Source organism: Sturnira hondurensis, unplaced genomic scaffold (assembly GCF_014824575.4).
Source record: "Sturnira hondurensis isolate 20B ecotype Veracruz unplaced genomic scaffold, ASM1482457v3 Scaffold0016915, whole genome shotgun sequence".
NCBI lineage: Eukaryota > Metazoa > Chordata > Mammalia > Chiroptera > Phyllostomidae > Sturnira > Sturnira hondurensis.
The window spans coordinates 88456-116356 of NW_028089546.1; the positions used below are offsets into that span (position 1 = coordinate 88456).

The 27901-nt window shown below is 39.7% G+C and overlaps 1 protein-coding gene across 1 annotated transcript; it reads left to right on the forward strand.

The window, feature by feature from the left end:
• NLRP14 (NLR family pyrin domain containing 14) lies at window positions 1-27813 on the forward strand. The gene is made up of 11 exons (XM_037066990.1): window positions 1-311; window positions 1517-1585; window positions 3824-5420; window positions 8970-9131; window positions 9847-10014; window positions 16063-16233; window positions 16651-16821; window positions 18302-18472; window positions 19741-19911; window positions 26812-26982; window positions 27678-27813. Exons 1-11 carry the CDS (start codon window positions 23-25, stop codon window positions 27811-27813), a joined length of 3276 nt encoding a protein of 1091 aa, XP_036922885.1. The 5' UTR covers window positions 1-22.
• Window positions 27814-27901: the final 88 nt, after the last annotated feature.

The window sequence follows — 27901 nt, forward strand, 5'->3', positions numbered from 1 at the left end:
GGAATATCGACGCAAGGACAAGATGACAGATTCGTCGTTTTCCTTCTTTTCTGAGTTTGGGCTGCTCCTGTGCTTGGAGGAGCTAAACAAAGAGGAATTACATAAATTCAAGTTCCACCTAAAGAATGAGATCATGGGGCCTGGGTACTGCAGGATACCCTGGGCCGAAGTGAAGAAGGCCAAGCGGGAGGACCTGGCTAACATGATGAACAAGCACTATCCAGGAGAGCAGGCCTTGGATGTGGCTCTCAAAATCTTTGACAAGATGAACCTGAAGGATCTGTATGAGAGAGTGAAACCAGAGATCAATCGTGAGTGATGCTAGGAACATACCTGGGGGGAGGGGGAAGGAAGTGCTTCCTGGAGCCTGCTGGGATGATTCTATGAAAGGGCTTTAGCCCTGGCTGGTGTAGCTCAGTGGATTGAGCACAGGCCTGCGAACCAGAGGATCGAGGTTCGATTCCCAGTCAGGGCACATGCCTGGGTTGCAGACAGGTTCCTTGCAGGCCAGTTCCCAGCAGGGGATGCACGAAAGGCAACCATACATTGATGTTTCTCTCCCTCTCTCCTTTCCCTCTAAAGATCAATAAATAAATAAAATCTTTAAAAATAAAAAAATAAAAATGATCATTTGCAAGTTTTAAAAAAAAAAAGGGCTTTAGAGATTACATCATTCTGTGGGACACAAGCTCCATGGTGGTCAAGTACATTGGGAGCTTGTTGGATCATTTGAGAAACACTGAAGAGTCAGGAAGGTCTTGAGTACTATTACCCAGCCCTGCTCATTAATGGGGGGTAATTCATTCACTTGGTATCAGTTAGCATGATGAAAGCAACTGTGATAAGAATTAGGCTAAATTTTAAGGAGTCTCAAACATGATTTAAATCTTTGCTGAAATATGAGGAATGGGAAAAAAATTATTACGGGACCTAAGCCAAGTCAGTATTTTTAGTCATTCCCAAGTATGGAATAGTGTAGAAATCTAAAATTCCTTACTCATATTTCCTTTGAGCCTCATCACTGTGACGTCTGTACAGGCGATGAAACGTTGGCTTAGACTAGACCACTTGCCCTGTTGGAGGGTGGGGGTCCTACTTCAGTGTTGTTTACAATCACATCGCTCTTCCCTCGGCGAAACTGGTGCAGTGGGAGGCTCTGTTGACTCTAGTTTTCTTAAACCCCGGTGGTCATAGAATTGGGTGACTGAGGATAACTCTGGCCCCTGTTCTGGCTATTACCAAAGCTCTCCTTGTTTTTGTAATCTCATGTCCCTGTTGGAACCTGTTGCAGGGGCTGCCCAGACCATGGGACCGGAGGACACCAGGGCCAGAGAGGCACAAGGTGGCCAGGAGACAGTAGGGTAAGTAGATGGGCTTTTGTTAGATTTGGGAGGAGTTTGAGCTTTTGAGACATGATGGGGTTTATTCCCCAGGGCACTTTTGTTCAACTCTTTAGGTTCTTCTAATATCTCACCTGTTTGCTGAATATCATTCAGCAGGTTAGAACCTGCTGCAGGGGCAGCCCAGACCATGGGACCAGAGGACACCCAGGCCGGAGAGACACAAGGTGACCAGGACCAGGGGGGTAAGTAGATGGGCTTTTGTTAGATTTGGGAGGAGTGTGAGCTTATGAAGCATGATGGGGTTTGTGTGCCAGGGTGCTTTTGTTTAACTCCTTAACTTCTAATATCCTACTTGTTTGCTGATTATCTTTCAAAAAGACTCAACAAAACTGGCTCTCTGGCCAAAGGCAGAGTCAGAGCCATGTTGATTCATGGCCTGAAGAGGATGGTATTTGGGAATGTCCAATTATCAAAGAAAGTCTAATGAACAAAGGTGTATTCATGTCTAGGTTGTATGGACTAGAGTCCCTGGGTTGGCAGGGACTGTTTGGCTTATCATATCTATTCCCTTCCTTTAGAAGTGATGCTATAGTTAAGTTCCTAAGATGGTGACTGACTAGTCCATATCAAAAGTAATTCCTAGCCCTGGCTGGTGTGGCTCAGTGAATTGAGTACCGGCCCATGAGCTAAAGGGTTGCCGGTTCAATTCCCAGTCAGGGCACATGCTGTGGCTTGTGGGGGTGCTAGTAGGGGGTGTGCAAGAGGCCATGACACTTTGATGATTCCCTTTCTTTCTCCCTCCCTTCCCCTCTCTCTAAAAATAAATAAAAATAAAATAATTCCCAGAACCAGGTGTTTTCAGTCTTAGTTCAATCTCATTTCCATTCCCCCACTTTGTTTTGAATTTTATATAGCTGAAATCCAGCGTATGTACATAGCATGACAGTACAGAGAAAACTGGAGCAGGTGGAAAAGCTTTATTCTTAACCCTGCAGAAACCCAGCTGGTTTCTAATAGGCCACACTCTTTCATGAAGGAAATAATCAAGAACTTCCTTCATTTCAAGAACTAATAAATAAAAATTGTTTATTGTATTAAATGATCCTGAAGATGATTTCCCACTTTGACCTTAATTTCTGACTCAATATAAGGACATTTATTTTTGTGGTGTATAACTGGCCACAAATTTAAGAAACCAAGTTTCCATCTCCATAGAAATTTACTGTTAGGAAATTTGGAATACAGTTAAAAGTAAACAAGGAAAGCAAAAATTACCCTTACTTCTTTTAAGTACTGCACTGTACTAAGTATTATACTATACAGAGTACCTAGTACCATAAGTTCTCCTTGAGGGTAATTTACCACAATTTAGTGGGATATGAACTATGTTAGATGTTTGTACTGAGTACCCTAGTAGAACAGACATAAAATTACAGTCTTATATCTGGAGAGCATTGGTTCCAGGGCTCTTCTGTGGGTGCTTAAGTCACATATAAAATGGTGTAGAACAATGCGTATAGTCAGCCCTTCACATCCACATGTGCCCAACTAATACTGTATTCAAAACTACTGTGTTCAGTCCACCATTGGTTGCCTCTGTGGATGCAAAACGCAGGGCTATGGAGGGCCAACTGAATATTTATTGAAAAAAATCCATGTGTAAGTGCACCCATGCAGATCAAACTTGTATTGTTCAATGGGCAACTGTATTTACTTTAAAAAATTAAATAGTTATAGCTTGTGCTATGTGCTAGGAAAGAAAAATAGTCTGTGTTTTGAGAATATATGAAAGAAAGAACTTATAGCATTGGGGTTCAGAGAAGGCTTCCTTCCTGAGATAGTGACATTTAATTGAGATATAAAGATGGGATCGGGCTTAAATAAGTAAAGATGAACCTGTAGTTAAATTCTACTTGGACATGTAGGAATTTTTTTCTTCTCTCTGTATAATTTTGTTATATGTTATCACCCCAGTAAATTCAATAAAAGTAAACAAAACAAAAGGAAAAAAATATTTTTCAGGCTGTGTTTCAATGTTCATTTCTATCAGTGTTTTACTTGTATAGAGTGGATTATTTTGATCCATAGCTTCGGCTCTGTATTCAGGTCCTCTCTGGCTATCATTGTTAATTGTGGACTATGTGCCTTTTAAATCTGGATGTGACTGTGTTCTACATACGTACCATCTTTTTCTCTGTGGAGAAAATTATAATATTTCTTGAATGGAATTAATTTTTATTTTCTATCACAAATACACTTTTCTGTATTGCCAGTTCTTTTTTTTTCAATTTCTAATGTATGTTTTAGATCTACAGGAATATTTTTGTTTTGTTTATGTTTTTTTCCTTACCTAAACCAGCTGTACTTTGATCTCAGCCTATGTTCCTAAGTCCAAGTCCAGTATTCTGAACATTGAAAATCATAGAAGTTGTTTTGATCATGTGTATCTTTGTTTTGTTCTTGCTTTTTTTCTGACCTAGGTGATGGAACAGAATATAGAATTCAGATACAGAAACAATTTTGCCTCACACGGGTCAGTAAGTGTTTGCTTGGAGAACCTAAAGATTTCTGTCATGAAATTGCTGCGGAAGGTAGGGAACTCTTGGAACATTTGTTCGATGTGGACATCAACACCGGTGAGCAGCCGCAGACCGTGGTGGTTCAGGGGGCTGCTGGAGTTGGGAAAACCACCTTGGTGAAAAAGGCCATGTTAGACTGGTCCCAGGGCGATCTCTATCAGCAGAAGTTTACCTATATTTTTTATCTGAACGCAAGAGAAATTAACCAGTGGAGAGAAAGAAGCTTTATTCAAATGATATCAAAGGACTGGCCCAGCACAGAAGGCCCCATTGAAAGGATTATGTCCCAGCCAAATAGTCTGCTCTTTATTATTGATAGTTTTGATGAGCTGAACTTTGCCTTTGAGGAACCTGAGTTCATGCTATGTGAAGACTGGACCCAGGTGCACCCAGTGTCCTTCCTCATGAGTAGTTTGCTGAGGAAAGTGATGCTCCCTGAGTCATTCTTATTGGTGACGACAAGACTGACAGCTTGCAAGAAACTAAAGCCCTTGTTGAAGAGTCAGCGTTCTGTAGAGCTACTAGGTATGACCGAAGATGCAAGAGAGGAATATATTTACCAGTTTTTTGAAGACAAGAGGTGGGCCTTGCAAGTATTGCGCTCACTCAGAAACAATGAGATGCTTTTTAGCATGTGCAAAATCCCCCTGTTGTGCTGGGTCATTTGTACTTGTCTGGAGCAGCAAATGGAGAACGGTGGTGATGTCACATTGACCTGCAAAACCACCACGGCTCTGTTTACCTGCTGTGTCTCCGGCTTGTTCACTCTCGCAGACGGAAGCTGTTCTAGTCGACCCAACCAAACCCAACTGAGGAGCCTGTGCCATTTGGCTGCCAAAGGAGTATGTACTATGACACATGTGTTTTACAGGGAAAACCTCAGAAAGCATGGGTTAACTAAATCTGATGTCTCAGTTTTTCTGGCCATGAATATTCTTCAGAAGGACCCAGATTATGAAAATTGCTACGAGTTCGCCCACCTACACATTCAGGAGTTTTTTGCAGCTATGTTTTATATTTTGGAAGACAGCTGGGGACCCATGGACCATCCCTCTCAGTCTTTTGCAGACTTGAAGCTGTTACTGGAAAGCACCAGTTATAAAGACCCTCATCTGACACAGATGAAATACTTTTTGTTTGGCCTTTTGAATGAAGATCGAGTGAAACAACTGGAGGAAACTTTTAACTGTAAAATGTCCCTGGAGATAAAAGAGAAGATACTTCAGGGGATGGAAAAATTAGGGAACAATGACTGTTTCCCATCAGAGCTGGAATGTCTGGAGTTGTTTCACTGTCTGTATGAAACTCAAGATGAAGCATTTACAGGCCAGGCAATGAGATATTTCCAAAAGGTTGTCATTAATATTTGCGAGAAAATCCACTTGCTTGTGTCTGCCTTCTGCTTTAAGCATTGCCAGTGTTTGCAGACCATTAAACTGTGTGTAACTGAGGTATTTGAAAAGAAGATGTTAAAATCAAGCCACCCAGCTGAATTTTGGTAAGTGTGCTAGGTCATTTCCCGGAAGTGCCCTGTCAGGGAGTGAAGAAAGAAGATTTTGTCAGGGGGAGGGGAATTGTTAGCTGAGGTCCTAGAGCCAGGATGCCCTTTCAGAGTTGTCCCACCTTAAGAAAAGGAGGCCAGGCATGGAAGCCCCTCTTGACCAGTCATAGCTACTGGTAAGGAATGGGTAAACACTTGTCTCAAGTGGCTCCATGGCTTGAGGGTAATTCCAGTAGATGGACTCGGCTGAGAGCTGTCAGTTGTGAACATGCCCAACAACTGGGAACCAGTGCTTCAGTCCCCAAGGAGGGCTGTGGTATAGCACAAACTTACATCCTCTATCCTACACCTATAAAACTTGCAAAAACAATGCCCTCCAGAAGAATAGGGGCCAGGAATTTCTTGTGGGACCTAGTGTACGTAGGTTATCTCTCTGGGCTATGTTCTGTGGTCCTCTACTGACCTAGCTGCCTTTCCCCATTGCCTGCACATAGGTCAGTCTTCGTATGAAAGGTCTCGGGCCTTTAACACCTGTTGAGAGTGAGCTGTAGGTAAGAAGTAGTAGGTGGTAAATGAGTATTTTAAAAGAATAAATGAATCTTCAGCATTTTATGCTTATTATTATTATACCCTCTCCTCTTCCTCAAGCTGCATTTTCTGACTTTACCCATCTAAGTCTAGGGGAAGAATTGAACTATGGAATTAGTTCAATGAATTTCAGATTTAACTGAAATTCATTGATGGCTTACTATATGATCAGTTAAATCTTACTATATGATTCAGTTAAATCTGAAATTCATTGATGGCTTACTATATGATCTATAGAGTGCACAGGATATTGAACATATCCAATTTAAGTCTCGTCAAAACCACATTGCAATTTATTTTTAAGACTGGAAAACTGAGATTCAGGGAAGTTCACCTAGAGAGTAAGTATACGGTCATTGATTTAAGCAGACATGAAATAATAACTAAGATTTGCTTCACATATACCTTATAGTCTTCTAAGTCCCAAGTCACTTAGTCTCCTGAAGATCCTAGGTGGATGCTCCTATTTCCATTTTACTTGTAAGAAACTGAGGTACCAAGAAGATGTGAAACTTGATGGAGGTCACACATCCGATTGTAAGTCCTTAGTTTTCCAACAACCCAAACCGTCTCATTGCTGTGACGTAGGATCACAGCATTCCTCTCGGAAGAACACATTTCATTTCTCTCTAAACTGTGGGAGTAGGGATTGTAGGCTGGAATGCCATGACCCCCACTTTAGTGTCCAGGGGAAGTTGTAAATAATCTGCTTCAGTCAGTTTCTGGATTCTGATCCCATAGTCCTATTTAAAGAAGACATAACCGAGCCCAGGGCATTAGAATGTGTTGTATGCCTAATAATAAATGTTACGAAGGCATTCTGGGCACTATCTGGCCAGTCTTTGTGCTACCTTACCCTCACCTCTCTTGTAGTGTTATCTAGTACTAGAGTTGCCATTGTTGCTAAAATTAAGAGTCTGAGAACCCCGTGTTTTTTTAAAGGGACATTATGGGTGAGCTTGGTCTCTTCTGCAACCTAACTACATTGTAAACTTAACGGCAGGATTTCTATCTTGTTCACTATTTTACCCCTAATATTTGGACATTGTAAGCACTTGAATGTTTGAATGAATAACTTATTGCCTAGTTTCCTCAAATTTGACATCTCAGGGGATGTAGGGGATACTACTCTGTAAAGTCATTCATTCCAATTTAAGTAAGGTATGGGGGAGACCAATGTGTATTGAATAGTAAAGAGGATCAGGATGTCCACTCCAAAATGTGCCACTTTGGTAAGAATTATTTTGAGTTGAAGATGTTTGAGTTCCTTAAATTCCTTATCTGCCTAAAAGCAGAGCTTCCCAAAAGTGCTCAGCTGTCATCAACTCAGGTGTCCTCTTCCTGTCCACTCTTCCCAAGAGCAGCTCTCATCTCTTCTTAAAGACAGAAGTTGGCAGGACACCCAGACAGTCCATAAACTATCATGTCTTCCATCTCGTCTCCTAGGGCCCACTTATCTTTCCCAAAAGTGATTTGTTGTTCCATAAGTGCCCTTTCTCCCAATGCCTTCCCCTACTAAATTAGGTATATAGACCCCAAACTCTTTTTTTTAATCCTCACCCAAGGACATCCCCCCCCTGCCCCACCAACTGCTTTTAGAGAGAAAGGAAGGGAGAGAGAGGAACATTGATGTGAGAGAGAAGCATTGATTGGTTGTGTCCCGTACAGGTCCAGACTGGGAGTTGCATGACCCAATAACCTAGGCATGTGCCTAACCAGGAATCAAACTCACAATCTCTCAGTTACAGGACAGCGCTCCAACCAACTGAGCCACTCTGGCCAGGCTGTAGAGCCCAAATTCTAACCACCCCCTTGCTTTACCCATAATGAGTTATGTGTATCCATGCTAATAAAATTTGTATGCCTTTCTCTTGTTAATCTGTCTCTTGTTAGGTCTAATTTTACAGAGTGTGAGTCAAGGAACCTAGGAGGACAGAGGGGAAAAAAAGATAACTTTTTCTTTGTCCTACAGTAGCTGTGATGTATAAGGAAACATGCTGGACTTACGTATATTTTAATACAAATAGCTACTGATTGGTAGGGGCATTTAAAACATGAAACATTTGCTAAGTATTTTCTATAGATTGTCTTAGTCTTCACAGTAATCCTAAGAAATAAATACTATTATGTTCATTTTTTTAGGTTAGTAATGTTGCCAGAATCACCTACTTCAGTGAATGGCACTTAGGGCTCACGACTATTTCATTCTAGAGCTTATGCTTATAATCACTAGATTATCTTCTATTTTCTTTCTTTTTTAAATTTTTTTGAAATTTAATTATTGTTCAAGTAGTTTTCTGTTTTTTACTCCCATCCCAGCCCACCCCCCCCCTTATTTTATTTCTTAATACCTTTTGTTTATAATGGCTTTCTTGATAGTATGCCTAATAATTAAATTATGTGACATTTTAAAATTTACAAAGTGCTTTTGTGTACCAACTAAAACTGACTATTAAGCCCTCACAGCCCCGGGAGAGGAGATGGCGTTTCTACTTTATAGAGGACGGAAACTCTGAGCTCAGAGAATTAATGTGACTTGCTTAAAGGACTCTTAGCTAGTAAATGGTAGGGCTGGGGCTCAAACCTGTGGTTCCCTAACGTGTAGCCACTGTCTCTAATCTGATTCTTTGTGGTCATATATTATTTTTTTCTTCTTGATATTGGCTGTTCTGATATTTGAAGACTTCTCCTGTCCTCTCTGAGTCTCTTCCTCCCAAGTGAAGTCTCTAGTTTTTATTCTGTGCACTGAAGGAGTGTGTTGAGGGGTGGAGGGAGAGCTATGCTATTGGGCAAGAAAGCCTCTGGAGTGCCAAGAGGAAGACAAGCCGGTGGGCTGTGCCTACGCTGGACAGACACCCTTGCCATTTCCAAAGGCCACTTACTTTCACCCACTACCGTTTTCTAAGAGTTGCCTGGGCTGAAATAGAGTCATTGGTCTTTTCTTTTCCCATTTTGTAGGCAAAGGGATGCTTATTCTTGCTGGCGGGATCTCTGTTCTGTGCTTCATACGAATGAACACTTGAGAGAATTGGACCTGAGTCATAGCAACCTTGATGGATTAGCAATGAAGATTTTTTATCAAGAGCTAAGGCACCCATGCTGTAAACTACAAAAACTACTGTAAGTCTGGCATGAGGAAATTTAAGAGTTCCAATTTCTTTCCTTGTTCCACTTCCCACTCCTACTTATTAGGCGCGACCAACAGTAAGATGCTTAAAATTCACGGTGTCAAATACTCTAAGAGCATAAACAGTGGAAAGCTCTGGGGATGTGGAAGCATAACTAACCTATTCTGGGAAAGAGTGCATAGAAATGGGATTTTTGAGACTTGATTAGGAATTTTCTAGATGAGGAAGAACACAGAGGTAAGGCATTACCTCTGTAAGGCTAACACAGAGATGATAGGGCATATTTTGCAATAATGTGTTTTGCTAAGGATGCACAATTAACAGTTGATATTAACAGTGAACTCACCTTGGGTTATTTAAAGGATTAAATATCATGAATTAATGTTATAAATGCAGTATTTGGAATAGTCCCAATGATTTTTGATAGTCATTCCTGGGGTTGAGTTCAAAAACCCTCCTACTGCTTTTCTTGATGTTACTACCTTCTTTTTCTTCAGGGTCACAAAACAAAGAAACAAACAACCCACAAAAGTTGAGGGTATCAGTTGTCAGGATATAATGGACACCTGGGCTGGAAACCCAGGGGAGGATAAGACATGGCAGGAATGTTTAGGTAATATCTGAGAATTGGATTTGAAAACAAAAGGGTGCTGTAGCCAGGGACAGAGATGATTTCGTAATTCCTCCTGCATATTTTTCTTCTGAAGGTTGAGGTTTTTTCCTTTCCCTGATGATTATTGGAATATCGCTAGTACTTTGACTCACAACCAGAATCTGCAGCATCTAGACCTGAAAGGAAGTGATATAGGGGACAGTGGAGTAAAGTTATTATGTGAAGCCTTGAGACACCCAGATTGCAAGCTACAGAATCTGAGGTAAGTCGTGATTTTTTTTTTTTACTACAATTGAGAATTTTATCTGTCCAGCCTGGAATTGCTGTTCATAGGGCTAGCTTAAATCTATTTTCACGATAGGGAGTCCTGGGGGATCAATTTCCAACTGATTTCCTCTAGACAGGACTTCTGATGCCTCTCATCCCCCTACTCCTGACTGAAGACCCCTCATTGTACAGTTCTCTGTGTCTCCATCTCCTAAATTTGAAAAAGAAAGTAGACCCAGAATTTATAAAGATTTATTTTTTTCATATTTAAATGAAGGAATGTGTAGATTCATTGTATCTTTGAGTACTCAGGAAAGAATGCACTGATGGTAACTGGGGACAGTGCTGGAGCAGGGTCAGTTTCACTTAATTTTTGATAGTGAATTGCCCTTCCCTTATAATTACAACTCAGCGACAAGTACCGAAGATTGAGGAAGAACAGTGTGGCCACTGTGCTCTCTCGCTGCCACGCACTGTTGGTCTTCCTGTGGGCCTAATTTGCTTTCTCTGTGAAAGTGAGAGGTTTAGCCGTCACATTTGGTCTACACATTGTTTAACAGGTTTCAAGGAAGATCTTGTTTTCCAATGAAAGAGATTTCATCCAGCTTCTGACAAATAAAACCAAAAACAAAAGCAAAATAAAAAAATCATTGCAGTAACTTTTACTTGAGAAATTTTTGTAATCCCTGGGCTTGGTGGGAGTGGGGATGGTACAAGAATGAACCTTGATATATGAAAGGATAAGTCTGTATTTGTGATAAGTAAATGATAATTTGTGTATAGAAAAATACAAGTAAAATCTGAGACAAGACCTTTTTGAAAATAGACATGATTCCTGTTGCCATTAAGAATTTATTTTTAGGGCTTGCTTGTTTTTACAGGGTGAAATTCACTTATAGCAGTCTGAAAAGTTGTTGGATAATTCCTTTTTAAATTCTTTTATTTTTTATTTAATTTTTATTTTATTTTTCCCATTACCCTTTAGTTCCCTTGTACTTCCCTCTACTGAGCAATCACTACACCATTGTCCATGTCCATGAGTCCTTTTCCTTTTTGCTCAATCCCTCCACCCTCACTTCCCCACCTGCTACCTGTCATCTTCTCTCCATCTATGAATCTGTCTGTTTTGCTTGTTACTTTAGTTTGTTCATTAGATTCCACATATAAGTGAAATCATATGGTATTTGTCTTTCTCTGACTGGCTTATTTCACTTAGCATAATGTTCTGCAGATCCATCTATACTGCTGCATACTTCTTTTTTGTAGCTGAATAGTATTCCATTATGTAAATGTCCTATAGTTATTTTAAATACTTATCTATCGGTGGACACTTGGGCTGCTTCCATATCTTGGCAATCATAAATAATACTGCAATGAACACAGGGGTGTTTATGTTCTTTCAGGTTAGTGTTTTGAATTAGTATTTTGAGTTCCTTCAGATACAATCCCAGAAGTGGGATCACTGGGTCAAAAGGCAGATCCATTTTGAATTTTTTGAGGCATCTCCATACTGCTTTCCACAGTGGCTGCACCAGTCTGCATTCCCACTGACAGTGCAAAAGGGTTCCCTTCTCTCCACCATTCTCGCCCGCGCTTGTTTGTTGACTTATTGATGATAGACATTCTGGCGATATGAGATGGTGTGTCATTGTGGTTTTAATTTGCATTTCTCTGATGATTTGTAATGTTGAGCATCTTTTCATATGTCTGTTGGCCATCTGTATGTCCTCTTTTGAGAAGTGTCTATTCAGTTCCTTTGCCCATTTTTTAATTGAGTTGTTTGTATTTTGGTGTTGAGTTTTGTAAGTACTTTATAAATTTTGGATATTAACCCCTTATCATATATATTGGTGAATAGGTTCTTTCATTCTGTGGGTTGTCTTTTGATTTTGTTGATGATTTCCTTTGCTCTGCAAAACCTTTTTAATTTGATGCAGTCCCATTAGTTTATTTTCTTTTTTGTTTCCCTTGCCTGGGGAGATCTATCTGATAAAAAATTTCTACAAGCAGCCCTGGCTGGTGTAGCTCAGTGGATTGAGCGCGGGCCTGCGAACCACAAAATCGTGGTTCAATTCCCAGTCAGGGCACATGCCTGGGTTGCAGGCCAGTTCCCGGCAGGGGATGCACCAGAAGCAACCATACATTGATATTTCTCTCCTTCTCTCCTTCCCTTCCCCTCTAAAGATAAATAAATAAAACCTTAAAAAAATTTCTACAAGCAGTGTCTGAGATTTTGCTGCCCGTGTTTTCTTCCAGGATTTTTATGGTTTCGGGTCTAACAGTTAAGTCTTTAATCCATTTTAAAAATATTTTTTGTGTGTTGTTGGAAGGTGATCTAGTTTCATTCTCCTGCATATATCTAATTTTCTCAACACTATTTATTGAATAAATTATCTTTAACCCATTGTATTTGCTTGCTTCCTCTGTCAAATGTTAATTTCCTATAAAGGTGTGGGTTTATTTTGGGGCTCTTTATTCTGTTCCATTGATATATGTGTCTTGTTTTTATGCTGGTACCAGGCTGTTTTGATTACTATGGACTTGTAGTATAGTTTGATATTAGGTAGCACGATTACTCCAATTTTGTTCTTCCTTCTTAGGATTGCTTTCGCTTTGTGGAGTCTTTTGTGGTTTCATATAAATTTTTGAAATATTTGTTCTAGTTCTGTGAATTGCATCAGTGGAATCTTGATAGGAATTGCATTGAATCTATAGATTTCTTTGGGTAGTATGGACATTTTAATGATACCAATTCTTCCTATCTGTGAACACAGTATGTGCTTCCACTTATTTGTATCTTCTTCAGTTTCTTTCTTCAATGTCTTACAGTTTTCCATGTACAGGTCTTTTACATCCTTGGTTAGATTTATTCCTAGGTATTTCATTCTTTTTGAAGCAATGCTGAATGGAATTGTTTTCTTAATTTCTTTCTGTTAGTTCATTATTGGCATATAAAAATGCAAATGATTTCTGGATATTAATTTTGTAACCTGCTATTTTGCTGAATTCATTATCATTCTAGTAATTTCTTGGTGGAATATTTGGGATTCTCTATGTACAGTATCATGTCATCTGCAAATAAAGACAGTTTTAATTCTTCCTTTCCAATTTGGATACCTTTTATTTCTTCTTGCTGATAACTGGCTAGATTTCCAGTACTATGTTGAATAAGAGAAGTGAAAGCGCACATACCAGTCTTGTTTCCAATCTTAGTGGGAATGCTTGTAGGTTTTGCCCATTGAGTATGATGCTGCTAGTGGGTTTGTCATATATGGCCTTCATTATGTTTAGGTATGCTCCCTCTAATTCCATTTTGCTGAGAGTTTTGACCATAAATGCGTGCTGGATTTTATCAACATTTTCTGCATCTATTGATGTGATCACTTAATTTTTATCTCTGTTAATCTAATCAAGCTGTGATCTGCAGCCTAGCTTAAGCACCGCAGGGTGGGGCAGAGTAATTCCAGCAGGCTGGGTATTGCTTCCTCTCAGGCTGACGCCACTTGAGAAGAGTACTCTGCCTGAGAAAAATGGCTTCTGTGCCTGGGGGATGATTCAACATATGGATCCTGGTGGCTGTTACTTCAGATCTCTTTCCAGAGCCACCAGCTCCAGACTCTCCTCAAGTGTCTCTGGTCCACTCTGCCTTGCCTTTGCTGTAGCCCAGTGTAAGTGGCTCCAAACAAAATTTTGTGCATTGGCCCTTTAAGAGGCTCTCTGTACCTCCAACCACTTCTCCCCGGTGGACAGAAACCCTGCTGCTTTTCCTAGCTCAAGGTTATCTGGGTTCCTTTCTGGCCCTGGTACAGTACACCAGGAGCCCAGCTTGGGGTTTAGGCCCCACACTTTTCAGGGGGAACCCCCTGGACCCGGAAATATCCTTTCTGGAACTTCAGCTGTTGCCTGCAGGACCCAGCCAGCCCTCTCGTGCCTCCTCCACTGTCACTCTCCCTGCCAGTCATGTTGTGGCGAAGTGGTTTCTTCCATCTGTCCGTGGTTATAAAGCTTTTCTCCAGCTATTGTTCAGTGGGTTATTCAAGATGACTTCTCTACTGTTTAGTTGTAGTTCCAGATTGGTCCTGGGAGGAGGTTACTTTAGCCTCCACTTATTCCTCTGCCATCTTGGATTCTCCGGGTAATTCTTAAACGAGTTCTGTTATCAGCAAGACAGTTTTACTATCTATGAAGTAGTTTTAGGACACTGTGAGAAATTTTCTATAATCTGAAGCCTTTGGTCTGGAACCCAAATGAGAAGTAGGTCATTGGCTCCTCTGTCTAATAGTAAAACATACTAGTGACAAAAAGCTGTTAAGTGGAGGGAAAGATATTTTCTGACATTGGGAGCTGTGGACCCAAGACAAAATGCCTTGGCACCTAACAGAGCAGCTGAACTGGATAAGATCTTTTTCATCAGTTGAGGGTTGATAAACCTTGATGTAGGCCCAGTTGCTAGGATTTTAGACAAGAAACCATCTCTCTAGGTAAACCAGTAGGGCTCCTTGTGGGGGTGAGTAGAATGTTTTGGTAGCGGAAATCACCAGTACTTTGTAAAAATAAAACATTACATTATGTAGGATTGGATGTTGTCCTATTGTGGGTGAGTAATCAAGAGTCCTAAAGATCTTCTACTGATGTTTCATGTGGGAAAGTTTCCAGTCTCCTCATGTTTTAAGAACTATGGACAGTTGACTGGCCATGTTATATGTGTTCCTAGTTTCTGTCCCATTAATGTTTTCTTTCTGTTAAACTTTAATAATTTACCCATAGATCCCATAATATTAGATTCTTTATGTGTTTAAAAGAACTCTCTCCAAATACAGTGTATGAAATTTCCTGTTTCCCTAACTGCCTGCCTGGCTGCTGATGTCATACCCTTTAGTATTAGTATACTCCAGCTATCATAACAGAATACCACAGATTAGCCTAGTCAACAGAAATTTGTTTCTCATAGTTGTGGAGGCTGGAAGTTCAAAAGCAGAGTGCTGGCAGGGTGGCTTCTGATGAGGCTTCTCTCCTTGGCTTGCAGGTGGCTGCCTTCTCACTGTGTCCTCACATGACCTTTTTTGTGTTTGCACACTCCTGGTATCCTGTCCTCTTCTTATAAGGACACCAGTTCTGTTGGATTAGGGGCCCATTCTTGTTACCTCATTCAATTGAATTACCTCTTTAAAGGGGGTCACTGTTCAGTCCAAAGCACCTTTTCAGGGCAAGTTGAGGTTTTCAGCCTTAGGCCAGGTTCTAGGTCATCCATTGAGGACTAATCCTGTTTGTATGTCTGTATGCCCTGATTTTGAAGAAAAGAATAAATTCCCAAGGGACTCAAGGAATAAATTCCCAAGGGACTCAAGTCAATAAACCCTTGGTTAAAAGGAATAACCAGAACAACACCATGTTCCAGGAACACTGCTGCTGCCAGGTATCAGGTATCAGGCCCAGCCACTCCAGAGCACAAGTGGTCTCTAAATGTAAGTCTTCAAAAATAGGGGCTCTACATGCACTTCTTTTCTTCTTCTGTTCCCCTTCTTTTACTTTATTTTTTAGAAACCTTTACTTCTGATTTACTTGTTTTTATACTTAAGGGATGATTCCTTCAAAAGCATGGGTTGACCATTTGCAAATGAGCCCGTGACAGACAGTAGTGGGAGTCACAGCGTTCGCTCCTGGTTTCCTGCCCATCAGTTTCAGAGGTCAAGGAGGGCAAGGATGCAGCCCTTCTTCAGTCCACCTTCACCCATGTTTTAGTTAGAGGACATTCCTCTCAATCAGAAAATGATGATCATTTTAAAATATTTTGGAACACTTTGATATATATTTTTTCCTAGGGAATTGGGGACGTGGGGATGGAAAATATAAGCTTCTCCCTTTCCTTTTCACTCTCAGAGCCTTGTGATTGCATTAGCATTCGTTCTATATAGGTAAGCTGGATTTCCAGAAACAGTCCCACAGGCCCAGATCCGCGTGGCCAAATGCTCTGGCTGGGTGAGTGGTGGTTATAATTCTCCTCTCAGAGGGGCCATTTCTATTTTTCTGTATTGTTTTCCAGCTTAGAATCCTGCAACCTAACTACACTTTGCTGTCTGAATATCACTAAGGCTCTCATCAGAAGCCAGAGCCTGATATTTCTGAATCTGTCGACCAATAATCTACTGGATGATGGAGTGGAGCTGTTGTGTGAGGCTTTAAGACATCCAAAATGTCCCCTAGAGAGACTGTCGTGAGTCTTTTTGCTTTGTTTTCTGTTTCCTGTTCAGTCTTGTATAGCTTAGTTACAATGTGAATGGGCAAACTGCCTGGGTCTTGACACCAATCAGCTCATTTGTCAGTCATAGAAGAGCTTCCCCTTTTCTCCCTCTCCTGCCCTCCTCTTTTCCTTGACTTCCAGACACTTCTTCTCTTCATGACTGACTGTTCATTTCCATTAATTCCGGGCTTCTCCTCTTGCTTCCTCTTTTGTGTGTCATTACACCCTGCATGTAGCTGAAACAGAATCGTGATTTAAGTAAGCTTTTAATGAGGCTGAGTCTGTAGTTGAGGTGTAGTAGGGGTCTTAAGTACCAGCTAACTTTCCTGTGAAGGAGAAGCATAAACTTTGGGATTTGACTGATCCCTTCCCCATCTGTTTTTCCTTCAGTTTAGAAAGCTGTGGCCTCACAGTCACTGGTTGCAAGGATCTTTCTTTGGCTCTCATCAGCAATAAAAGGCTGACGCATTTGTGCTTGGCAGACAACATCTTGGGAGATGGTGGAGTAAAGCTTATGAGTGATGTCTTGAAACATCCACAGTGCACTCTACAGAGTCTTGTGTAAGTATCTTCCAATCAAATCCACATTTTGAAATAAATTTAAAATGGGAAGATAATATGAACACATTCTGTTCCTTGCTTTTTCCATACTGTTGACCTTAATGATAAGGAAGATGATGAGGATAATGATATTAATAAGTGTCATTTATTGTGTCCTTAATGAATGCTTGGCCTTGTACTAGTTTTTTTTTAACCTATACAAAAGTACCTGTTGGTATCAAATTGGCAACCTGAGTTCCAAGTGCCCCATTGTACAGGTGAAGAATGGGAGGTTTAGAAAGTTTATGCACCTTGCCTAATGCTCACAAGAAAATAATGGATTCAGGACTAAAATCTGCCTATCCAGCTTCACATTTGGGGCTCAGAACAGGTAAATGTGAAGGAGTACCATTAAACGCAAGTATAGCATTCCATGGTATGGCTGGAGCACACTGTGATTATTCTGTTAGTTGCTGTTACATAATTTCATAGACATGGAAGTGATGAGCCAAAACTTATTTTGTCAGATATGGTCATATTCCCTCTGCAGTCTAGGGGCCTGTATTTTCATATCCTCACTGAGTATCTGGAACCTTGTTGATCATTGTGAATTAGATAATTGAAAATAACTTTAAAAAGGATTTGATGTTGAACAGCTTTTCTGGTTTTGGCCTTTAATACTCAAGGAATTGTCTCTTTATAGGCTCAATTTTCTTCTGGCTCTTTTCTTTATGTTATATATTATGGTTACTAATATCACATATATACTATCATTATTATATTTTATGTATTGTAAACAACTTACCTCACATGTTGCTGTATTTCTAATTTTTATGGTCAGTTTTAGAATATAGAAGTTAAAAATTTTTGCGAAGTGTAATTATCCTCCCCTTCATTACTTCTAGAAGTTTTGTCATAATGGAACTACCATTCTTCTTTAAAAATCTACTTACGTCATCTTTTTATATTCTGTATGGTTTAATTTTTAACATTTAAGTGTTAAATTATTCCAAATTAAATTTTTAATAAGAATTAAACTTATTTTCCCCAGACTGGACATATTAAACTTATGTCCAGTCTGTTGTCTCCAAATAATTTATGGCATAATATACCTTTTCCCTACTGATTAGAAATGTCACTTTTATTATGTACAAGTACTTTATTATAATTACTCCCATTTTACTCTACATGCCTGCACCTCCGTTCCATGTAGCTATCTCTGCAGCAGGGTTTTTTATTTATAGGCAGTGTAAAGGCATTAACATTTTATTTATGGTAATAAAAATTCTGAGGAACATGAATCCAGTTTGTAGCCCAATTTGGTGCAGACCTGTGGTTCTCAAGTGAGACAGTCAAAGAGGCAGTGAGGGAAGAGGCTGTCTGCCCTGAGATGGAGCATTGGCAAGTAGATGGGCAAGAAAACATGAAATCTCTTCATGGATTTAAATATTCAGGCAGTCCAGCAATGACTCCATTTTTTCTCACATTGTTCTTCTTGTAGGCTGAGATGTTGCCATTTCACTTCAGTTAGCAGTGAACATCTGTCAGCTTCTCTCCTAAGCAACAAGAGCCTGACACATCTGGATCTGGGGTCCAACTGGCTACAAGATGATGGAGTAAAGCTTCTGTGTGATGTCTTTCGGCATCCAGGCTGTAATCTTCAGGACCTGGAGTAGGTCTTCTTTGACCTTAGTTTTGTGTAGCTTTAACTACTACTGTGAGAGCAAGGGAGGTGTTTGTCTTGACTGGACTGACTCATGATAACCAAATTTCTGTATGAGTTTACTTGTCACATCTATAAACACTAAAGTGATTGAATTATTGGGTTCAATAAGCACTTGTACTTCCTTTGGGAAAATATGTATGATGTGGGTGACAATATGTTCTCTGAAGTTCCCTTGATTATGGTTCACTTGGAAGATAAAATTTTACTTACTGGAAATTATCATTATATCCAGTGCCTTTATTTCAGCTCCAGAGATACAATTTCTAAGTGACCTCTACACACAAGATAGGTGTTTAGCCCAGTTTCTCTCCTTAGCATTGCTGTAATCACAGACTAATTTGTGCTTTCTTAGAGACCTTCATAGTCTCCGTAGGTCAGGCCAATTCTCTCAACCAGTGTTTGCAACGAATATGAGCTAGATGCTGAGGGAACTAAAGGTTATTACTAAGGTGATGCTTTAGTCTGCAAGTCACTCACAAAATGCTGATAGTAGGGAAATGCCAACTCTGATCTATTCCATGTTTTGTTATAAGGGTATGACAAAGTGTCAAGGAGCAAGCAAAGAATGGGACAGAGGAGACATGAGTTCGTTCTGGTTTGAAAGATGAAGGGGATTTTGTTATGTGTAGATATTCTAGGCAGAAAGAAAGAAGAGAGAAAAGGGGAATGATGATAGATGTGGTATATTTGTAAAATAATAGGTTGTGTGGTTAGAGAATTAGGGTGGGGACAGAAGAGGGAAAGAGAACGCTTGAGGCCAGGTTGTAAATGCTCTAGAATATCCTACAAAGACATGAAAGAAATATCTTTCTATATGTAAGTTTCTTGATTCAGTGGGGATAACAATTTGAGGTAGATTCCTGAAAAGCATTTTTATATCAAAGGCATATTAGAAACTGAAACTATAGGTACCAGTTCCTTGGGAAAGCTTATACTATTGTTTAGTATTGGTAGGAATAAGTGTTTATATCCTTCATTTGGGAAGCTCGATAGATAGCAACCTCTTTATGGAAGAAAGCAGTTTTATCTACTGTCTTTTTCTGCTTATTAAGAAATCCTATCTGTTCCTACTGGTAATGTTAGACCTCTATGTGTGTCCTGGACTATGGATAGAAAAGGGTCAGAAAAAAGGTTCAAATACTACCTGAGCATCTCTCCCAGGAATAAACTGTCTCACAACTGAAGGTCTTACTTTTCTTTTGTATTCCTTGCAGACTGATGGGTTGTGTTCTCACTAGTGCGTGTTGTCTGGATCTGGCTTCTGCTATTGTGAACAACCCAAGCCTGCAGAGCCTGGACCTTGGGAACAATGACTTGCAGGATGATGGAGTCAAAATTCTATGTGAAGCTTTGAGACATCCAAACTGTAATATTCAGAAGCTCGGGTGAGTTCAGTTTTTCATTAGAAAAATGATAGCTATTTGGCAGCTAGTGTAGCTAGAAGAAATTTAGTGTATGGGGAAGAATGGAAAATAGATGGGGTTAGTAGGGGTTAGTAGAAAGTAAGTTACCCTCAGAAATGAGAATCTGAATTACAGATATTTGAATCAATGTGTGATATATGTTGTTAGTATAAAGCCGTGGTTCACATTTCTTTGCATCCTTGTCAGTACCCTAGACAGAGTATGTATTAATAAATAAGTGGTACTTAAATTAGGTCTTTCATATTCTATCACCCTTCAGATGTATCATATCTGGCCATGTGTTAGTGATTCTTATTACGTATGAGACTTACTAATCATCTTCTATCCAGAAGAATGCTGTTGATGCTCTTACAGAGCTTGCAACCTAATCAAATCTTATCCTGTGTTCTGAATGCTTACGTTCAATCCGATATTGCTTAGATTTTTTAAAAATCTTGAACTAATATTGGAGAGTACATTTTTAGTCATACAGCATGAGTTATTGACTTCTGGGTCAAAAATTTTGCTTCACATGTGGGAAGCCCAGACACTCTGATCTGTCTCTCTGAAGCTTCCAAGAAAGTGTTTTTCCTACGTACGTTTCCTTTGACTGTTTCTGTGTGTCACAGCAATGATGCTGCTGTAACTGTTGGGGCTGAAATTTAATTTTATTCTACTTATCATCTGATAAGTTAGCCTATCTTATTTAATATGTTTCTGCCTTATGGATGCTGGAAGGAGACACAGAATCTTATCAGAGACAGGGGACTTTTATTACTCATAGTATAGCCATGCGAGCATTAGGCATGTTTGTGTCAGTTTCCCTTGTGCCCTAAGCCTCACAGGCTTGTTGTGGAGGGCACCAGTGGATGCCTACACATGCAGTACTTTGTGTCCTGAGAGAGGAGCATTGAGTTTGGGGACTCACCATTTCATAGCAAGCAGTGAGCTAGCCTGCTCTTTGTCGTGGAAGGGGAGACATTGCCTCATCTCTCAAGGTTGCTCATTGCACATGCATCCTAGGAAATGGCTTAGGTAAAAGGTTGTCAAGGGCCTTTCATTTAAGTCAGCAAAAATGTAGGAGGCCTGCCTTGGTTGGTGTGGCTCACTGGATTGAGCGCCAGTCTGCAAACCAAAGGTTGTTGGTTTGATTCCCTGTCTGGGCACGTGCCTGGGTTGCCGGCCAGGTTCGCAGTAGGGGGCTTGTGAGAGGCAACCAATATGATGTTTCTCTCTCACACTGATGTTTCTCTCCCCTTCTCAAATATAAATAAATCTTTAAAAAAATGTAGGGGGGCTAAAGACCCATAGAAGAATGTCTCCCAACAATATCCACTCCCCCCCCTTTTTTTTTTACATAATACAGTCGTGGCTTCTGGTGTATTTTCAGAAGGATGTGCCATTCCATTGGCCATTCTGATTAATCTGAACAACAGAATCTAGGACCAAATTTGTTCATTTGTCTCCTACACCATTTAATTAGAGCCACTATCAACAGGAATCCACGCACAGGATGAGGCCAAATTACAGTATTGATTTCAACTATGTGCTCAAGGTCCTGGACTCAGCCAATTGAGGTAGACCTAGGGGGGAATAATATGTCTTAATACGCATTACAAATCATAATAGGGAGTTAGAATGACCTGCTGATCTTGGTGTCATTGTCAGTAAATAAAAGGGGGCAAACATGGGCCATAAACAATCCCATCCCCAGTAGAAACGCTCAGTGGGCCACACTTCCCGACACGCAACCATGTAACAAGTAGCACCAGTCACTGGGATTTGTTGTTATACTTGACCTGGGCCACCATTGCACTGATTGGCTTATGTCAGATGGGCCGTGTCCCTGAGTAGTTATAGCTGCTTTGTTTGCCATACATGGCCTACCCCAGGCTGTTCTGGCATCGGGAAGCTCAGGAATTTATATTGGTCAGACTAAAACAAGGTTGTACCTGTTGTTGTGTTTGCAAACATATGAGAGGGGTCCACATTTGGGGACTGCCATCGATGGTTTCAGGCACAACAGAAGAGTTAAGGCCTGCCGTGTCTACATGAGATGTTCTGTTTTCATAGCCGGCAGACATCATGACAGCTGGTCAGGTTGCCAGTCACAGCTGCTGTGTGGACGAAAGCCGATCATGTACTTATTTTGCCAGGCAGTGCTGTTGGACCTATCGTTGGGGAAAAAGAGAGTCTTACTTGTTCTTCCCAGTCCCTGCACCTCTCAGGTTCTGAGGTGCTCCTTCCTAGGCATTGGTGTTGTGCTCTTCCCCCAGCCATGAAGTAAGTGTGTCCTAGCCCAGCATCTGTAACTTCACTGTTGCCCTAATCATTCCCCACTTGTACCCATGCCTTCAGTCTACAAGGGTTAGGTGGAAGAGGGACCAAACCAATCTTATAGTTTGTACAGAAAGCCATTGTACCCCGCACCTTGGCTCGTGTCTAGTATTGTACTCAACCAGGTGATCCTTTTCCTCATGATTTAGGGCCTAGTTAATCCAAAAGAGAATCCAGGTGTCGAACACCATAGGTCCTTCCTTGCTGGTCTGCCACCGGGAGGATGTACCAACCAGGCTGTCTGGAGTTACTGTTAGGGAAGGAAAAGCATCATGCCCAGAAATGGTCAGGATCAATCCTGAGGTGTCGAAATAGTTCTATATAATTTTCTATCACTTTCCAATGCCTAATCATTATTCAAGAGGTGACCAAAATAGGTAAAACATTTCAGGAGATAGCTGTGTGACCAAACAGCCTTGCTAAGGTATGTACATCAGGAGTTGGCGAGGGAGGTAAAGTCACAAACCTTTTTGATTTCTTTCTGAGGGACCATTCCAGAGCTCAGCAATAGCAGATGCTTGTGGATGGCAGACACCATGGAATGTTCCTTGCATACCCTGAGTGGTGACCCATTGTTTCCTTGAAATAGAGGACCTGGCTATTATACTCCTTGATTTTTTGCATATCTGAAAATGTCTTCTTTTTCTATGAACTTGGAAAACTGCTTGGCTCTGTTCATATTATTTTGATCATCCTTTTCCTGACAGTTTTCCAGAGTCCACTGCCTGCCAGCATTGAAACTAGCTGTAGAAAAGTCTAAAGCCAGCAGATTCTTCCTCTCCCCTGTCCTTATCTGTTAAAAGTACTTTTCAGCATTTTCACAACTGCTAAAAATACATTTAGGAATATGTAGGATGAATTAGAAAAAAATCAAGTAAAAGAAGAGTTTTAAAAGATTAAAGAAAATTAACTGATACGACTAACAAGAGATCCAACATAAGCATAATTAATGACCCTACAATAAAAGAAATTGAACACATAAGTAAAAATTAAAGACAGGAAAACCTATCCCCTCCCCCTGCACAATCTTCAGATTGAAAAGGCACACCATTTCCCCAGAAAAACATTAAAAAAGAAAAGTCAACACAGGACAAATTATTAAACCTATGAACATTCAGGCCTAAATAAAAAGTACTTTTAACAAATAAGAACACTGAAAGCGGAAGAACCTGCTGGCTTCAGACTTTTCTACAGCTGGTTTCAATGCTGGCAGGCACTGGCCCTGGGAAACTGTCCGGGGAAAGACAATCAAAATACTATAGACACACCAAGCAGTCATTCAAGTCATTCAGCAGTGGTGAAAATACACTTCTCCTCTTCTGGTATAACTTATTCTACAACGTATTTTTTATTTTCCTTTTCTCTTATTTTTTAAGCTCTCCCAAATCACATTTTAAGCATTTCTGTTATGAAATACAAACTAAATACAGAAAAGTGAAAAAAACTAATATTTAAAAAATAAAAAAGGTATGTATAACCACACCCAGGTCAGGAAATTGAGTTTTCCCAGCTAACTAGATTCTCCTCATCATTCCTTCAAAAATCACAACTTCTGCCTCCCCTCAAAGAAGCAACCATTATCCTGATTTTATGGCAGTCATTTATTTGTTTTCCTATACAGTGAACCAGGAGTGTATGAAAACTATATAGTTGAATTTTGCTTGATTTTGAACTTTATATACATGTAATCATACCTTATGTATTCCTTTCTGTCAATGATTTTTTTTTTCGTTTTTGCTTAGTGTTATGATTGTACAAGTCATCTGGCTGCTGCCCTGGCTGGGTGGCTCAGTTGGTTGGAGAATCCTTCCATACACCAAGAGGTTGCGGGTTCAATTCCCAGTCAGTCGGGGCACATACCTGGATTGTAGGTTCTGTCCTCGGTCAGGGTGCATGCAGGAGGCAACCAATTGATGTTTCTCTGTGTCTCTCTCTAAAGTCAATAAACATGTCCTTGGGTGAGGTTTAAAAAAAATTTAAAAGGAGTCATCCAGTTATTTCATGTAGCTATAGTTCATTCATTTTTATTTCTGTAAAAGATTTTGACAGATGACCCCACCAAAAACTATAATAACCATTATATTGTAGGTGGACTTTTGGGTTGTTTTCATTTTTCATTTATGACCTGATGATGATGTAAATACTTTAATGTATGAATTCTGGGGCACATGCATATACATTTCTCTAGGCTAAATAATTAAGAGTGGACTTCTTCTGTCATGAAGGAATATATATCTTCATATTTATCAGATATTGTTAAAAGGATGGTACCAATTTGTTCTACCACTGCCAGTGTGTAAAAGTCCCTGTTGTTCTCTATTCTTGGATATTTTGTCAAGGCTTAATTTTTAAAATTCTAGCCAGTCAGATGTGCATTTTGGCATATGCTTGTGTAAGATTGGAATTATTTCTTTTTTGAGCTTTGTAGAAATTCTTGGTTAAGTTATATGATCTGAAGGTTCCTTTGTGTGGTGACTTTTTTGACTAATGATTCAATTTTTAAATAATTATACATTTATATAGGTTTTCTCTTAGTGAGTAATCTTGGCAAGTAATTGTATCCCTATGCTTTTATTTATTTATATGAATTTTAAAACTTACTGGCAAGTGTCTAGTATTATATCTGCTTAATTTCTGAATCATCTCTAGTGATTTAGGTATCTAGTGATGTTTCATTAATTATTGTTTCTATCTTATTTCTTTTACTCTGGTTGAGTTTATTTCACCATTCTTTTTCTAAATTCTTGAACTGGATGCTTAGCTCATAAATCTTTCTTCTTTTCCAACACAGCCTTAAATTTTTTAAATGATTTTCATTTAAATCATTGCAGTTTTTTTGTTATCTTTTTATATTTACTCGCTGGCATCGTGGTCTGAGAATATAAATGGTTTCACTTCTTTGACACATCCGATGACATTTGCTCACAGCCTAGTGTACAGCCAGTTTTGCATGTGCACATCAGTGGGATGCAATATTAAGAGCTGTTGGATTCAGTATTTCACATCAGTTAAAGTTGTTAATCCAGGTGTGTGAATCATCTGTATTTTTGGTGATATTTTTCCAGATGATTTAACTACTGCGAAAAATGTTTAAAATCTCCTTTGTAACTATTAGATTTGTTTTTCATTTTGTAGTTGTTAGTTTTGGTTACCTGCATTTTTCATCGAATTTATTTGGGTGACATTGGTTCTGAAAACCATAGAGGTTTCAAGTGTACAACTCAATGAAACATCATCTACACACTGTGTCATGCACCCATTACCCCAAGCAAAGTCTCTTTCTATCGCTATTTCCCACCCCACCCCTGCTTTGTCTACCTCCACCCAGTCCCCACCTACCTTTCCCTCTGGCCATCACCTCACTGTTATCTGTATCTATGGGTATGCATGAATGTTTTTTGGTTACTCCCTTTACCTTCTTTTATCCAGTACCCCCAGCCCCACCCATAGCAGTCAGCCTGTTCCTTGTATCCATGCCTCTGTTTCTATTTTGTTCTCACTTTATTTTGTTCATTAGATTTCACATATATGTGATATCATATGGTGTTTTGTCTTTTTCTGACTGCCTTATTTCACTTAGCGTAATAATCTCTATGCTGTCACAAAAGGTAAGATTTCCTTTTTTTTTTACAACCATGTGGTATTCCATTTTATAAATGTACCACAGCTTATTTGACTATTATTAGTGATTACAAATTTAGGATGATGCGTTCTTGATTATCTTTTATCTTTTATAATACTTTTTACCCTAACATTTATTTTGTGTGATAGTTGTGCATTTTGAGTCATTATTAGTGGTGGGACTATTGATCCACTGTGCTAATGTGTTCTCCATGTGGGCAGCAACTTAAAAACAATTGTATACTGTGTATCTACAGAGGCACTCAATTGTTGTATGACTAGGTAAACATTAAGGTGAAAATGAAATTTAAATTAGTTGGTTAGGGGGAATCATCAGGTACAGAAGATTGAGTTTAACATATTTCCTTAGTTCATGGTATTGTATTATCATTGGTTTATACAAGGGCCCATTGATTGTCGGTTGGTTGGTTGGTTAATTTATCTCCTCTAACCATTCTCTTTCACACCTGTAGGCAGCTGACCTAATGTGTTTGAAATTTAAGATGTGCTGTTTTTCTTTGGTGCATGCATTTCTATTTGCATAAATGGTATGGTGCAAGAGGCCTCATTATATACCTTGCTTTTAAACTAATACTGTATTTCTAAAATCTACTTATGTTGTTATATTTTTAATGCTGTTTAGAGATTCAAGTACTTTATAGTTTTTCTTGGTGTGCTTCCATACTTTATTTCCTGGACTGTAATTATGAATTTGTAACTCATGATATTGCAAGGCATATAGTCAGCCTATAAATATCTAGAATAATGAATATTATACGTACTTACATTTCATCAATTTCCTCTAATTGTGCTCACTTTTTCAGCTTCTAGAGTTATCCTCTACTCCCAGCTCACAGATCTCTTGTGTGCTTGCGCTCTCTCATGGGACAAAGTTAATTTTATCTGTAGTCTCTCTTCCCGCAGGCTGGAATACTGTGGCTTGACCTCTGTCTGTTGTCAGGATCTCTCCTCTACTCTTAGCAGCAACCAAAGACTGACAGAAATGAACCTGATACAGAATACCTTAGGTTGTGAAGGAATTAGGAAGTTATGTGAAGTCTTGAGGTCTACTGAATGTAAACTACAAGTTCTAGGGTAAGTCTTCATTGGCTTTTTAGGAAGAAAGTTTTCTGGAATGAGGGGTCAGGGGAGCCACTCATTTACTCTAGGCCTCAGGATCGACCTGATTGTGGCTCTCTGGGTATTTTCTAGGCCCTTATTTGTTTTTTCCCCATAGAACACTGAATTCTGAGAGACATGTGTAGCATAGTGGTTAGGAGCTATGAAGTCTAGAGCCAGACTCCCTGAGCTTGAATTCTGGCCTTACCACTTACTACATATTTGAACTTGTGCTAGTCCTCAGTCTCTCAGTGTTTCAGTTACCTTATATGTAAAATGGGTGCAATGATTAATATCTACACATAGACTTATTGTAAGTCAATATAGGTGGTCTTTAAAACAGTGCCTAACATAATAAACGGTCTATGTGTTACCTGTTTTCACAATCATTAGTAGTACTATTTTGCTTGACTAAAAAAAAAAAAGGCCTCTTGGAGGATCCTGTTAAGTTTTAATCTATTTCTCCCTTCTCTTCTAAATTCCATGTTTCTTTAACTGCAATATGCCCCTCAGCATGTCCCTCAGTTTCCTTTTCTACTCCCCAGCCACGTTAATATTCTCTCTGCTTTAAAAGAACAGTTCCTCCCACCCCAATGAAATAAGCTTCCCAGAGAAAGTAAAGGGCTGTTGGAAAATTGAGTGCAAGAAGAGATATTCCCTTGTTTTCTCAGGTTGTGCAAAGAGGCATTTGATGAGGAAGCACAGAAGCTGCTGGAAGCTGTGGGGGTTAGCAATCCACACCTAGTCATTAAGGACGATTTTAACGACCATAACGAAGAAGATGGATCCTGGTGGCAGTGTTCCTGATTTGAAGAACTTGATGTTCTTTGAAAAAGTAAAAGAAAGATCTCAGAGTGACAAGGTCTGGGGCTCTCTGCTTTAGATACGCTGTGCC

Coding starts and splice junctions, on each gene's coding strand:
- NLRP14 (XM_037066990.1), top strand. CDS start 23: ATGACAGATTCGTCGTTTTCCTTCTTTTCTGAGTTTGGGCTGCTCCTG. Junction 9,132..9,846: donor TGTAAACTACAAAAACTACT/GTAAGTCTGGCA, acceptor TTTCTTCTGAAG/GTTGAGGTTTTTTCCTTTCC. Junction 16,234..16,650: donor TGTCCCCTAGAGAGACTGTC/GTGAGTCTTTTT, acceptor TTTTTCCTTCAG/TTTAGAAAGCTGTGGCCTCA.